General features: G+C 40.4%; 1 protein-coding gene across 2 annotated transcripts in view; it reads right to left on the bottom strand.

Moving 5' to 3' along the window:
* cdh23 (cadherin-related 23) overlaps positions 1-15,738 on the bottom strand; it is a 150,053-nt gene that overhangs the window by 114,385 nt on the left and 19,930 nt on the right. For both annotated transcript variants that reach the window (XM_086121828.1, XM_086121827.1), the window contains exons 3-5: positions 14,151-14,293; positions 13,940-13,987; positions 11,915-12,007 (exon numbers count right to left, since the gene is read on the bottom strand). In XM_086121828.1, coding sequence (XP_085977954.1) covers positions 11,915-12,007; positions 13,940-13,987; positions 14,151-14,293 — 284 coding nt within the window. The remainder of the gene's footprint in view (positions 1-11,914; positions 12,008-13,939; positions 13,988-14,150; positions 14,294-15,738) is intronic.

The raw sequence follows: 15,738 nt of genomic DNA, 5'->3' as shown, positions 1-15,738 counted from the left end.
GGGCAATGCGGTATTGTCAGGGTACAAAAGGACTCTATTCCCATGCAGCTAAAGGCCTGAGGTGTTTCTCAGCAGAAGAAACATGTGCTGTCATAAGCAAGGTGAATATCGCTAACGAAAATGAACGAAGTAATGAAAATTACAATTGAAAGAAAAACCCAAAACATTTTCATTCATGAAATGAAATTAAACAACTGAAACTATGTTGTACACTTAGAAAGTAACAAAACTATCACAAAAAGGTCCTGTTTTCATCTTTGACGATTTGACAAAAAAAAAACAAAAACAAAAAAGAAAACTAATGAAAACTAGCAAACCCACTCTGCATATTACTAAAAACTAACTACCGTCATTTTAAAAGAAATCTCAAAATGAAATAAAAACTAAAAACGACAATGAAAAATGCCAAACTAAAACTCCATTCCCGCTACAGATCGTCATGAGTCTGCCTCTTTTGACAAACAATAGAGCCCATTCTCCAAAAACCAACATGTAAATGAGATGAAGGTATAAAAAGCTAAGTGTCTTTAAACATATTTTATGAATTTGTATCATTCTTTTTCTATCCATGGTTATCAGTGCATAATTTACACCTGATCGTGTGTACCTGTAAACTTACAGGTATATAGGTCTACATTATTAAAATGACATCAATCCAGCCATCCATCGATCAATTGCAATGATACATATACTGTATATTACATAATAATATGACATCATATTATCCATTCATTATCTGAACCGCTTTATCCTCAGAGGGTCATAGGCGTGCTGGAGCCTATCCCAGCTGTCTTTGGGGCAGGAGAGGCGGGGGACACCCTGGACTGGTTGCCAGCCAATCGCAGGGGACACCTAGACAAACAACCGTTCACGCTCACAATCACAATTTAGAGCGTTCCATTAACGTGCCCAGCATGGAGGAAACCAGAGTACCCAGAGAAAACCCAGGTAGGCATGGGGAGAACATGCATACTCCACAAAGGAAAGCCGGAACCGGAATCGAACCCTGCACCTCTGCACAGTGAGGCGGACATGCTAACTAGTCACCCACCGTGCCGTCCTGAAACATAATCATTTTAAAAAAGTCTAACAGGTGAATGAAACACGAAATTAATTGTCTTTACATGTTTTGAGTAATTACTGTGAAGTTACAAAAAACAAGCAATTTGCAGACCTTCCTGCAGTACATTAATCCAGGCTACTTTTCTTCAATGTTAATGCCAGTGATCGTTAATTTTTCACACGTTATTGCAGTACTTGAATACTAGTGGTTGCCCCCGCCACCCCCCCCCCCCCCGCCAAAAAGTCAACGCGTCTCTTCCAGGAGGTGGCCTTGCCAACTGAGACAAATCCCAAATTAGGCTATGCTACACCATAAATATGCTCTAGATTTCAAATGGGAAAATGTAATAACTATGTGTCTTTTCGAATTGTGAGTGTAAATCCTGTAAGTGTCTCACTTTCACATACTGCACATCACTGATACCTCGACACATGACTATACTGCTCTGCTTTTCTCCTTCAATACATACATCGAAAAAAAATAAGACAATCTAGAAGGCGCGAGACTAAAAGTGAGAAGGAAAAATGAAAATGAAGAGAAACAAAATGGGCTGATAAACTGTGAAACTACTGTTGGCTGTCATAACTCCCGCTGACAAAAGATTATTGCAGTGACACCTCCAAAGTCTTAGTTCCAAAGTTGTTTCATCTCTTACTGATCTCACTTAGCAGGATGGGACATACAGGTCACTTTAAATTACATCTTAAACATATTTTGATTACAGATGGGATCACCACCCCGACCCAAAGAAAAAAAAAGATTAAGACAATATTGTACAACTGCATTTGTATTTTGATGCTTCAGTTGATGATTGCAGTTTTTGTCGATGGGGTGCTGAAAACTCTCAACAATGTTGCTCAGTTCACTAAATCTACACGACCTATGCTTTTGTTCTTTTCTCCCTGTTCCTGTTATTCTTGATGAGTCCTACAAGGGACAAGTATAGGTGAAAAGAATGAAGGCAAACAGTGGCCAAGCACAACTCAATTATACATCACAACACTTAGTTTGGGGACACCGCAAATAAAGAGATGATAGAGTTCACTTGGATGAGAGCAGCATCTTGGCTGTGCGGCAGAGGTAAGATCGGGCCGCCCGAGCCCGAGCCCGACCCGACCGGGCCTTAAAATGTCAATCATTGCTTCGGGTTCGGGTCGGGCTTCTCTCTCGCTGACTTTTTTTTTTTTCGAGGCCGTCAATAGTTTTGGCCACGAGAGACCGTGGTTCGCAAAAAAACAGAAGTCGCCTCATCACAACACGTACTGTTCCTGTCTCTATGATCCACCCATCATTATTCTTTTTTGTCTCTCTGCTTCTCTCTCTTATAGTGCCGCGCTAGATTCTTAAGGACGTACTGCTGCGGTGGTTTACGGCCCAATTTTCAACCCGTCAAAGTGACCGACGGCCTTAAATTTTCCCCGTCCACTCTCAAAAAAAATCTGTCAATGATAGAAAATTGTCGGTTAATGTAACCTCTTCAGAAACAGAAATATAAAAGATGTAAATGTTTATACAGTCTTGTTTAACTTATATTTCTTTCCAAAAGACAGGCTTTGTTATCAGAAATCACCCCTCCTCCTCCTGAGTCCTCACAAATAAAATATGAAATGTCGGGTTTGCTTCGGGCTCGGGCCTGCAAATCAAGCGAAGTGATCGGGCTCGGGCTGGGTCGGGCTTAAATACCCTCGGGCCGGTTCGGGTAGGGCTCGATTTTTTAGGACCGATCTTAGCTCTACTGTGCGGCTAGAACCACAAACATCCGTTAACGGGGACACATTATGAAAAACTGACATTTTAATATGCCATATAGACACCTTCTCTTATTTGTTTTCAAATCTCTGAATAATCTAGCGCCACCTTACCTCTCTGAGCTCATCCGCCCCTACACACCTGCCCGGCGCCTCAGATCTGTGGACCAGACATTATTAGAAGTACCAAGAACTAAACTGAGGCTCAGAGGGGATCAAGCCTTTTCTGTTGCTGGTCCCTCTCTCTGGAATGACCTCCCACTGAACATTCGGCAAGCCTCCTCGCTGCCCATCTTTAAAACCCTCCTCAAAACTCACTTGTATTCTTTGGCATTCGACTCAGCATGACTTAGATTTGTTCCTGGATTTTCTGTTTGGTGCTTTCTATCGCCTTTATTACCGATTTGTCTTACTGTTTATTGTGCATGTTAAATTGCTCCATGTACACCACTTTGTATGCAGCGATGGCTGTTTGAAAGTGCTCTATAAATACAGTTGACTTGACTTGACCGTATATTTGGGTCACCGAAGTACCTGCATATGCATCAAGTGTGCAATTTCACAATCAAATACATTTTGTAGTTTTTGTCCAGGCCCTAGAACAGTGGACTAGCTCGACACCCTCAGCAGTTTTCCCGAGTGTACATGTTCCTCCAACTAGGGAGTCATGCGAGGGTGCTCTGGGAGTATGGGCTACTGGAACATGTTGTTCGGTTGGTGTGCCCGAGTTTGATTCAGATTGCTGTCAGTAAGTTGAATCCGTTTTCAGTGAGGGTTGGACTCAGGCAAGGCTGCCCTTCATCACCGATTCTGTCAATTACTTTTACGGACAGAATTTCTAGGAGCAGTCGAAGTGACGAAGGGCTCCAGTTTGGTGGCCTCAGTAGTCTGGGAGCGTCTTAGGTTCCCCCAGAAGAGTTGGACTAATGATTAAAAAAGAATAAGAAAATGCTGTCAACACTAATGGCACTGTAGAAGAATACTGTTGTGTGTATTCAATCAATCACATTTACAAATGATTATCGCAGTGACAACCCCAAAAGTCTTAGCTCCTAGGTCCTTTAAGTCCTTTCATCTTGCTGATCTCACTTTGAAGGATGGACGATAAACGTCACATTAAATTACATCTTACACATGATATGACCAACCGATTCAGGGTGTCCCCCGCCTACTGCCCGAAGACAGCTGGGATAGGCTCCAGCACCCCCCGCAACCCTAGTGAGGATCAAGCGGTTCGGAAAATGGATGGACGGATGGACATGATATGACAATAATGGATGGGATCACCACTCAATTAAGAGGATTGTCGCACTCTTGGGAGTAATTTTAGCTGGTCGGTCACTCCTGGTAATGTTTGTCACTGTTCCCAGTTTTATCCATTTGTGGATAAGGGGTCTGACAGGTGGTTTGCTGTCGCCCCTGAGTCCTAGAAATGGATTTGGAGCCTTTTCCAGATGAATACATTTCAATAACTTTTTCTTTTATTTCTTCTTGAATTTCACTTTGTCTGACAGATTCTGTTGATGTGATTTTTTTTGACTCAACAATTGTGGTGCTAGGGTGTTGCCTGTGAAATTGCACTCAGCTTTACCCAAATTGTCGCAAGTCACAGTTTACTTTGTGATTTAACAAAGAGGGTGTCAGGGGGAGGGGGGTGGGACAATTACTTTTTCACATGGGGACAGGTAGTTTGGGATATATATATATATATTTTTTGTGACTTAAATGAAATTGGCACCTAGAAACTGCATCTGTATTTCCTTGGGGAGTTTTTGTGCGAAAATGTGTTGAACTAAAACCTTTGTAACACAGAAATCAGGGAGGGGGAAAATACTTTTTCACAGCACTTTATGTCTGCTCTGAGCACTGGGAGTGAATCAAATGGGATGCCCACAAAAGTGTGTGTTTTCAACAACCATGCCTGCACTTATTGTTCACGTGTGCAACAATAGGCAGAAGTGAAACTTGAGTAAAATAAATGTGAGTGTTTTATTTTTTGATTCTGGAGTTCTGAAGACAAGATAAAAGTACATCGCCTTCGACAATTTTACTCACAGGGTACATTGTTGAATAGACAAACAGCATTTCTCATTCACACTCACAGCTATGGAAAAGGAGATATTTCTATATCCATATTCCCAAAATATTTTGGGAATGTGGGAGAAAACCAGAGTGACTTGAAAATAACGTCCAAGCAAAGAACATGCTATCATGAAAGGTCTGAGCAAATATTCCAATCAGAAACCGTGACTGTGAGCTAACACTCTGTGCAACTGTGCTGTGTCAGATTGCAACACACGGTGCATTTTAATTGATGCCACTTACCCTTCTTTGAATTGTGAGAGCACACTTTCAAGTTTAATAAAATTGCATAGGTTATAAAGTTCTAATATGGAAAACCTGGACATGTCCGGCAGTGTAATGACACTTAAGCTTCCTGTACACTGCTGTTCCCATAAACTTAGTATTAAACGCACGTCCATTATATATGTATAAATAACCCGTGCATCTACAAAATAAGACAACTAAAAAGATGCACACCTATCATCTTGTTAGTCAAACCTTGTCAGAATTCTCAGTTCTGCCAACTGAGTGTCATTGCAAAGGAGAGAGCCGAAGGCATTGTGGGGGGCTGGGATGGAGGGGAGGGTCCCCACACACTTGAAAGAAAAGGCAGAGAGGGACTGACAGGTTGATTTATTCAAAGAGTAAGGAGTGGGTGAATCAAACTTTAATGGCTTTTGGGAGTGCAAGCCATTCTCTCCCTCCCTTCAATCTTGCCCCACTCATGCCGTCTTTTCTTGTGTGCACCCACTTTCCTTTCTTTGCCTCCCTCTTTCTCACCCCCCCACGCCCCCTCTCTCTCTTGATCTCATGATGGTCACTCTGTAACAAAAGCCTCTCCATTTTTTGACAGATAAATATGCACTCATCTCGACATAGCTTGTAAATCAAGGTGCTCTTCATGCTCGGTGAGCTAAATGACAGAAAAATAAATAGAGAAAGAGGAGGTGATTTAACATCACAAAGCACATAGTCCATGTAATGCCTCTGTAGCATTTCAGCATTAACCCGTGACATCCAAAGGATGCAGGGAAAAGTTGTTCTATAGGCCAAGCACATTGCCATAAAAGTCTTTAAAAGTTCAACTAACTTTTAAAAGACAGAAACTAATGTTTAACAAAGTCAGTCAGGTGAATCTCCGACTTCTTTGCAAAGGCGCTTTGCATCTACTGTATACCCATCCATCCATTTTTGTTCAGAGAACTTGTCCCCAGGTGGCGAGGGAGCTGGAGCCAGTCCCAATTGATTTGGGGTGAAAACCAAACAGAAAACACCTTTGATGCATGCTGCATTTTTGACGCATTCGAAATGGCAGACGTTTGATGTGCCTTACAGTAAGAGCCTGTTTGGTGGAATTCCAAATGAAATCGCCTCAGTGGTGTCCAACTTCAGCTTCTAAAGTAATTTGACCTATCCACCATCCCAATAGGTACACGTTCTCACTCAATTGACATCAACATGATAAAGTGGTAAGACCACATTGTATTGTCTGTCCATGTTTTTATAAAGACTGAAAACCTGTTGCTTGACGAACAATTCTGTGCTCTATCGGTACAATATGGCTACATTTAGGTTTTGGAGTGTAAAGCTACATATTATGCCATCCATAAAACAAATCAGTGGTGCATTTCCTGTTACGTTTTGATAGCATTATTATTTCCAGTGCGTCATTGAGCAGTGGATCTGAACTGTTTATCTGTGCTCGGATATTTAATTCGACAATACTATTACACAGCAAAAAAAAAAAAAAGTACATATCATACTCTGAATACGCATACTCTTTATTTAGTGTTTGCTAATGTAATTACTGGAAGTAGTCTGACCAGTAAAGTTGAAAATGATTACTTTATACCCACTGAGGTTTTTTTTTTAATCAAAAGGTCAAATCTCTTTTAGTTATCAAAATAGCAAATACTGCTAACATTCTTTTCATTTATCTTTGCTGTTTCAGCCATTTTCTTTCATCAAATGTGATATGAATGTTCAAAGAAACTACCTTTAGGAGTAAATGAAGGCTTCCAACAGAGAGTTTATGTTTATTTGTCCATATAAAGTGAAACACTCAGCGCAAACATAACAAGCTGCATGCATGAAGGCAGAAACCACTTACGCAATCGTTTCTGTTTGAAATACACGCGCAAACAGCTGGTTTAACAGCTTGAGTCTGAAGGTAATTAACCAGATGCACTGTACCAGCTTCAAATGAGTGAGTCGGATTTGAAAAGACCAGATTCATTTGTGGAGAGGCTCATCATGTTACTGCACATTCCAGTCAGAAGTGGCAGGCATGAAGAAAAGAACAGATGGATAAAACTGTCGTGGGAGAACCAAAGAAAAGTTTTGACAGGAAAACAAGTTCAAGGAGGATCTAATCTGTGGACAGGTAACAGACATCAATAACGTGGTCTGGGGACTTGAGGGTAAAAGCAGAAGAAAAAAAATACAGTTGAAAAAAAAAAGGGCACATAACCGAGTTATTTATTTACCTGGATTTCTGCATAAAGTTTTTTTAAACTAAACCACTTAATACCACATAACCAATGACTGCATATGTAAACATGAAAACAGTGAAAAGTATGAAAAGTATGTGAACCTTTGTCTTTATCAAACAAGAACAGTCGCCTAAATTCAACCTTTGTGAAATATGTGAACCTTTGAATTGAACACGAAAACATAAATGTTTGAGTGCTATTTAAGCGGATTGTGTTTGTCTAATGTTGTGACTCATTGTATGTAATACGTGGTTCACATGCTTTCCTTGCAACTGGATATAAAGTATAATACTGGGTTTACCAGTGGCCCAGAGAGGGGAAAACATCCGTTTTGGACGAAGACACATAAGGCAAGCAGGATGAGGACAGGCTAACATTAAAATGCAAGAAAAAGCAGCTAGAGAGATAATTTGTCATCTTCTTGAATAGGCCTTAAATGTATTTAAAAAAAAAAGGAACAAAGCAAACAAACAAACAAAAAACGCCCACTCTCTGTAGTTCTCCACTGAATACAATCACATTCATTGTAGGCTGTTTTATACCGTCAAAATGGTGTTTGCTAAAAAAAAAACAAGGGCAGAAACAGGAAACTGAACCCAAAGAGCGCATGTAGACTGTAGATCAATAACAACAGCAGGTACAGTAAATGAGAGCGTAAGTGGGATAGTATGCAAAGACTAAATTAAATACGCATGAGGCAAAGTGATTTCAAACTAGCAAGGGAAGTAGTTTGGAGACATCTGGAGGTTAAGTGAATACAGGGTGCATATAACATAATTCAGAAAAACAACAAAGTTATCAAATGGAGCCAGTGATAGACAAAATTTAATAGGGGGCCCTGGGAGCTGTCACTTGTTTCGTGCTTTTTTGCTTCACATCTTTTCGACCTCATTTACCTACTGATGATGCAGCATCAGGAGCAACCGGGGATTCACTACATTGCTCATGGGGGTCGAACCCCCAACCTCTGGGTTTGGAGACGGTCACTCTACCACGCGAGTCTTTGTACTTCATACTCACATAATTTTTCAATTTGGAATATTGTAAAATTCTAGCAGCAATAAAAAATAACTGCTTGCCATGACAAAATATTTGGGACTGAATTATGTCACATTTTCTTGAACCTCCCCTCAAATATACTGTATTTTGAACAGTTCCTTGTCCTAGAGAATCTCAGACAGTCTCATTATTGGATAAATAGAGTTTAACTACGTTGTATTCCATTTATATGTAATTTAGAGACAGTACTCATCATAGTCTGATTTAAGTCTGTACCCATCTGCTGTTAAATCCAAACATTATTCCTGGGGATATTTGCAGTTCTGGCATCCAGACTCTGTTGGCTGAGTGTGCGGTTTCGGCTTGCAGTTCATTAACACGTACAGAGGAAACAATTGGAAGCCCACCTGCTTCCTTTTAGCCTCTTTATGGCTCTACAAATTAAAATGACATTTAGACACACGACCTCCAGGGCTGCTTGACTTGTGAAACGCATTGCACTGTACAGCACTCCTTGTCTTTGTCATGGTTCTGTTCAGCAATTGCCATGTTTCTCTGTTCTCTCTCTCCCTCGCTTTCTCCATCCCCCCTCTTCTCTCTCTCCCGCTCCATCCCTCCCTCTGTGTTTTCCAAGGGAGTCGCAGGAGGTGGGCCCCAACTTGGATGCGGAGACACACCCCCTCAATTGAGCCACATCAGCCTGAGTAGATGGCAGCCTATTTAGCCAGCTTTTCGCCTTGGTCCGTACTGGAAGATCCTTGACTTCCACACTCTGAATCGCTACGTTGCTGCTCTGTTCCTCCTGCCGCGTGTTCCAATCAACAAAACCCACAGGAAATTTAAAGTAAAGCATTCTATAATTTTTATAGAAATCTCAACTCATCTGATAATGAGCACCACCAACCAGAAGTGGACTTTTTTTTTTACAACTTCTATTACCTTCATTAACCAAGGAAGCACACTCTTATTACAATCCAAAAACTGAAACAAGTTCTTCATAAGATGCCCAACAACAGATCACCAGAGCCTGATGGATTTCCAGCTGAATTTTTTTAAGCAGTTCTGGGATATTTTATCACCTCTATTCATTAGTCACTACAAAAATCTAAATGACTTCCACTACGCCTACCCCTATGAATGTGGCAGTCATAAAACTTGTATTAAAATCAAATAAAGACCAAATGCACCTTCTAGTTACCGCACAATCTCACAAATCGAAATAGAAATAGTCCCCCCCCCCGCCCCGCCGCACTTTGATCAACCCTGCCCAAATCGACTTCATCAAATTTAGACATGCCTCAGACAACACCTGCACTTTTTTTTTTAACAATGTCAAAAAGTCAAACAATAACCGTATCATTTGACACAGAAAAAGCATTTAACAAAGTAAACTGGCTCTTCCTGTTGAGCACACTATGGTACATTAATTTAAATTTTGACGAGCTGTTAACAGTCCAGTCAAAGCTTACCAATATTTTACATGCAGACACTCTCTTTTTATACTTACAGAACCATTCGGTATCACTGCAGGAACCAGTCAACATTGTGAACAATTTCTCTTTGTCATCTCATCCCTCCATAAATTGCAATACGTCATCTATTTTATCTGTAAACTAAACTGCCTAAAACAATTCCCTCACACTCCACCTTGGCAATGTAAAACATTTGGGAATCAACATCGCTACCGGGCCGACAGTCTTATTCAATCTCAATTACGTCCCATTAAACAAACAAATGGAAACGAACCACAGACAGTGGACAAAAGTCCTACTTAACCTCACTGGAAAAATTGCTTCTGTAAAAATGAATGTCCTGCCACAGATCGCTTGCTTATTTTTATTGATTCTCGCAACCCTTACTGGTAAATGGTTCAAAACACTACACCCAATAACTTTCCACTAAATTTCCATTTCAATATTACAATCAATCAAAGAGTGGCTCAGAAGCAACATTTCCATTTTTACTTTCACGACAGTAAATTATAATATTTATTAAAATGGATACAAAAGCAAAATCACAATACTTCCTGCACAGGTACACACCTAGAACAGTCAAAAGTTTGTTAAACAACCTCAATAACAGACTTGCCTTTCCAACAATAATCTATCCAAAAGTTAACTACTGTAAATACTCAACAATTCTAGGGAGACACATACTCACGGTTGACAATGAGGCACTCTAAAGTGGCGACACAGATGTGAAATTTTGGCGGTTACGTCAGATTTAATTTTTTTAACGTTTATACAATTATGGGGACCAATGAGGCGCTCTGAAGTGGCGACTCCAGTGGACTATATGAGGTGAAGATCCATTTTTGGGGTGTAACATCGCTAGCTCGCTAGCTGACTGCACATCGGAATTGCTGACGTGAACAAAGGTGCTCATGTTCTTCTATAGTGGGGAAGGGGGAACTCATTCCAGACCCCAGGTGTCACTGGATCCAGTTTAATCACACCCCAAAAAAGAGGAAAATTGAAATTGTAAAAAGTTATAAATCTCTACAAAGAAGTGGTAGATAGTTGTCAATTTTTGCACAATTCTAACTTAAAAAACGATCTATTTCGGAGCAAATTCACCTCACAGGGTCGCTACCAAAATGTGCATAGAAACCAGTCAAGATGGAGAAAGTGGTCCAAGAAAGGTAATGGGGCGAAATCACTTCCGAAAACAGACATTTGATTTTCGATTTGAACTGCCCTTCTTTCTTAATGAAACCCACAAGATTGAACTCGTCGGGTGTGTGCGATTATACAAGACACATTGACAAATGCGTTCAGATAAGTAATAGGAGTCTAACTTGTGAGTAGAGAGAAAAACATTACCAGCTAGTGGACCAGTCTAAATGGTCCTCTGTTATTTGCTTGGCTTGAAGGATTGGGGAGAGAAAAAAAACAAACAGCGACTTTGAAGATTTGGCGAAAACTCTGAAAATTATGGACTCAATATAAACACATGATGTGTTTGTGTGTGTGTGTGTGTGTGTGTGTGTGTGTGTGTGTGTGTGTGTTTGGATTTAGCTCCCTATTTGAAGTCCTGCACTCCACTCTGGCAATTACTTCATATCATGGATTAGATGAGTAAGAGGGCAAAGAGGAGAAGGATGGAAAGTAGTGCGGTACCAGATCCAGCGAGAGGTCAGAGAAGCACAGTGAGCGCGTTACGGGAAAACAGCTTGAGGTCCCTCAAAAGAGAATATTTTCCTTCCTACAAGGTAGTCTGTACAGACTCTCAAACATTAGCTTGAAGCAAATTCCTCAAATCGGGAGTAGATGGCCGATGCACAAAAATACAACCAAAACAATCTCTTATTGTTAGTTTGACATCTGTAAGCTACATCCTACGTTTTACTATCATTGCTCTTTTATGACCGTCATAATTTGCAATTCTGATTCTGATGACAATTTGAGAGTAGAGTATTGCGATTTAGTTTCAGAGCTTCAGCATGGAAATGATGAGCCTGTTAAATACGTTCAACATCAACCATTGATGTATTCACCATGTTAGATGCAGGAAGAAGTATGTTATTCGCTCATTTTCTTTATCCTTACCTCTGCGATGTGTACGGTGTAAGGTTGCCCATGGAAGGTCGGTGCATTATCGTTCACATCTCCAATTTGGATGTTGACTGTATCTTTGACCACCTGAGGAGGAAATATCGAGGTCTAAATATGTAATCCTTTGGCAAAATGAAATCTAGATTCCGGAATCTTGTAAAACAAACACATTTTTTAAAAAATGTTTTTATATAGGTTAAAATACAACACGCTCCTAAAGACCAAACTGATACACTTTGTCAATAATTGGGTCCATTTACATTTTATCGTTCAAATGTTTAATGTAGAGTGAATTGTCCCTCAACAACAAAGTAAAGAAAGCATATAGCCTAACGAGTTTTCAATGTAAATCTTTGCACTTCACTGAATTCTTGAAGAAATATAACCACATACTTTTTTTTTCCATTACTTGATATTTGTGTATCATTTTATGTATTTATTTAAAGTACATTTTATTGTCTCTTCTTTAGAATATCTATTTTATGAACAAATGGGGGGGGGGGGGAAAGATCATCGAAAATTCCCATGAATTGACAATGACAATATATTTACAGTTGACCCCCTGCCATTAGCGGAGAATCCACAAATGGCAAAAATTCGCGTATGATTAATGCCAATTGTTTTAAAGTTATATCCCATACATTTCCTGGTCCTGCAGTACATTTTCCTCCATGAGGCCCCTGAACTAAAATGAGTTTGACACCCCTGGGTCAGAGTAAATGGCTTCATCAGCGAAGCGTTTTGATTTCGATCACCAGCTAGACTAGCTCTATGTTTTTTAGGGCTTTTTTTAATGCATTTCTTACTTTGAATGTCACATAATAATTTAGTTAAAACGTATCTCAACTTTATTCATTCTGTACTGCAAAGCAACCGCAGCTGTAAGAAAGCACTATACATAAATGATAAGACAATATTTACAAAAATACAATCAAAAATAACTGAATAAATGTTATCTTCTATGTAAAATATGTAATAACTTCCTTGACATACAGGAGTTGCAGGTTCATTCCCTCTTGTGACTACTCCTAGTAAAACCATAATAGAATCTCTCTCTCTCTCTCTCTCTCTCTCTCTCTATATATATATATATATATATATATATATTAATTAGGGGTGTTCCAATGGGTTTGATGCTGCTGCTTTTGATACATGACTGAGATCGTCCAATACTGATTCAGGTACCGATCACATGGATTATTTGCAAATTTTAGAGCTGCTCAACTGATTATTTTTTCAATTACTTTATTTGATTAACCTAACAAAATTGGCTGATCATAATCTGTGGCTGATCAGAGCACCCCCAAAAATGTGTGTGTGTGTGTGTATATATATATATATATATATATATATATATATATAAATAAAAGAACAGCGCAGTGGTCAACTGGGCGACTGGTTAGCACATCCACCTCAGAGGTACAGGGTTTGATTCCAGCTCCGGCCTTCCAGTTTGGAGTTAAATTGCTCTTCAAATAAAGTTAAACAGACTTAAGTTGATCTAAGACATTGGTTGGGTTATACAGAGGTGCTTTGTGCTTTCCAGTAACTAAGATGTACAATGCAAGACCCTTTGAAGTTGTTTTCATCCATCCATCCATTTTCCGAACCGCTTGATCCTCACTAGGGTCGCGGGGGGTGCTGGAGCCTATCCCAGCCGTCTTCGGGCAGTAGGCGGGGGACACCCTGAATCAGTTGCCAGCCAATCGCAGGGCACACAGAGACGAACAACCATCCACGCCCACACTCACACCTAGGGACAATTTAGAGCGTCCAATCAGCCTGACATGCATGTTTTTGGAATGTGGGAGGAAACCGGAGCACCCGGAGAAAACCCACGCAGGCCCGGGGAGAACATGCAAACTCCACACAGGGAGGCCGGAGCTGGAATCGAACCCGGTACCTCTGCACTGTGAAGCCGACGTGCTAACCACTGGACTACCGGGCCGCCCTGAAGTTGTTTTATTATTTATTAATAATATAGGAATGTCATAATGGAGGACACAAATCCGTCCTTACCTCTTGAATGTCGCTCACATAGAACTCAACCTGCATCTCTGACTTGGTCTGAAAAATACACATACAATTTAGCAAGAAGTACCAAAAGACAGAACAAAACATACAATTTCTTCTCTGAGCCAACAAAAACGTTTTTATTCAAAACCTTTTAAAAGAATATGGACTGTTGGGTAAAAGAAATCACAGTTGCGGGTGCATTGTATGATCTTACCTCGCGGTCAAGCTGCTGTCGAAGCCACACAACACCAGTGTCTTTGTTCACTGAAAAATACCGCATTGCCTCCTCTCCTGAAACCCCATACATGAGCGGTTCGCCTTCAGGGTCAATTGCCTTTAGTTGAGCCACTGACGAACCTGCCAGACACATCCGCAGATTTCAGAAATGTACCAGATTTTTCATTTTTAAATGAAATTTGCAATCTACAGTAAATCTAAAATCTAAAACGTTAACACCAAGACCCGGCCGGCTCTTTTCACACATTTGCCAATCACAGTGGTCAATCACCCTCATTGCGACACATCTGTTGTCACACACGTTGGGGCACCTTCTTATTCGGTGTTTGTCTCCTTTTTTCTTTTGGAGTTCATGCTGGTTGGCAAATTTGCAGATTATTACCAACAACTGGGCTGTTTTGAACAGAAGTTTGTCAGCAATAACATTCAGGCGATATATTTTGAAAATCAAGGACAGTGTCATGAGAAGAAAAAAGAAGAGTACAGACAGTAAAATACTGTCTGAGTACTGTACAAGAGTACAGTATTAATAAGAAGAAAAGACATTCTTTAAGGGCAGAAGGTGTCGGAAAAAAAAAAGCTCTCGTCTCAAACTTCCTCTTACAGGATGTCAAAATTGCAACAATTCTGCCAACTCTGAGAGAGTTCTACACAGCAGTCAGAGAATTAGTCTTGTGTTCCTCCATCACAGTTTGGTTTGGGGCTGCCACAAAAAAATGACAAAATTTGACTGCAATGGACAGTTAGGACGCCGGAAAAAAATTATTGGCACAGCCCTACCCACTCTTGAGGATTTGCACACCGCAGCAACCAAAACAAGGGCACGGAAAATCGTACTGGACCTCTCACACCCTGTGCACCACCTTTTCCAGCTACGCCGCTCGGGCAAGCGCGACCGAACCATACGCACCAAAACCAGCAGTCATTCAAACAGCTTCTTCCCTCTCGCCATTCGCTCCCTAAACAGTAACTCAAACCTACAGTGGCTCTTTGCATTTTTTCACACCCGTGTGGAACTCTATTACCGCAATGATCATTGTAGCTCCAGCTCTCTACATATTTGAACAATTGTTGATCCATATTCCACAGCACCAGACACTTTAAAGCGATCAAGGACTTTCTGGACAATTGCACACCTAAAGTTGTACTACTATTACTGCGACTGGTCACGTAAAAAAGTGGTGCTACGATTATCTGCACCAACTGCACAATCGTCACAACATTGGATTGCACCACTGATTACTTTGTCTCTGCTCGATGACTCTGCACATTGTCGCACAGTTGTCATTGGGTGCTACGACTGCGAATTGGTACGCTTACATTACGGAAAATTCATTCGATACATGTCTTTGTTCATCGTAGTTATTTGTTATTGCAATACTAGTGTTGACTATACTACTGGGGACAAATTCCTTGTTCTACATACTTGGCCAATAAAGATGATTCTGATTCTTATTCTGATTTTGTCACTTCTTGATATTCCAGCATGAACTAAAATGCTGTACAGTATTATTATAATATCTAAGTATTTAGGTACCCGAGTAACACAGCCAAGTACTGAGACA

The sequence above is a fragment of the Hippocampus guttulatus genome, chromosome 10, assembly GCF_054856545.1.
Source record: "Hippocampus guttulatus isolate MCC_2025c chromosome 10, RoL_Hgut_1.0, whole genome shotgun sequence".
Lineage (NCBI taxonomy): Eukaryota > Metazoa > Chordata > Actinopteri > Syngnathiformes > Syngnathidae > Hippocampus > Hippocampus guttulatus.
Note: the sequence above shows the minus strand (reverse complement) of the source record. Positions and strands in the feature narration are given on the sequence as shown.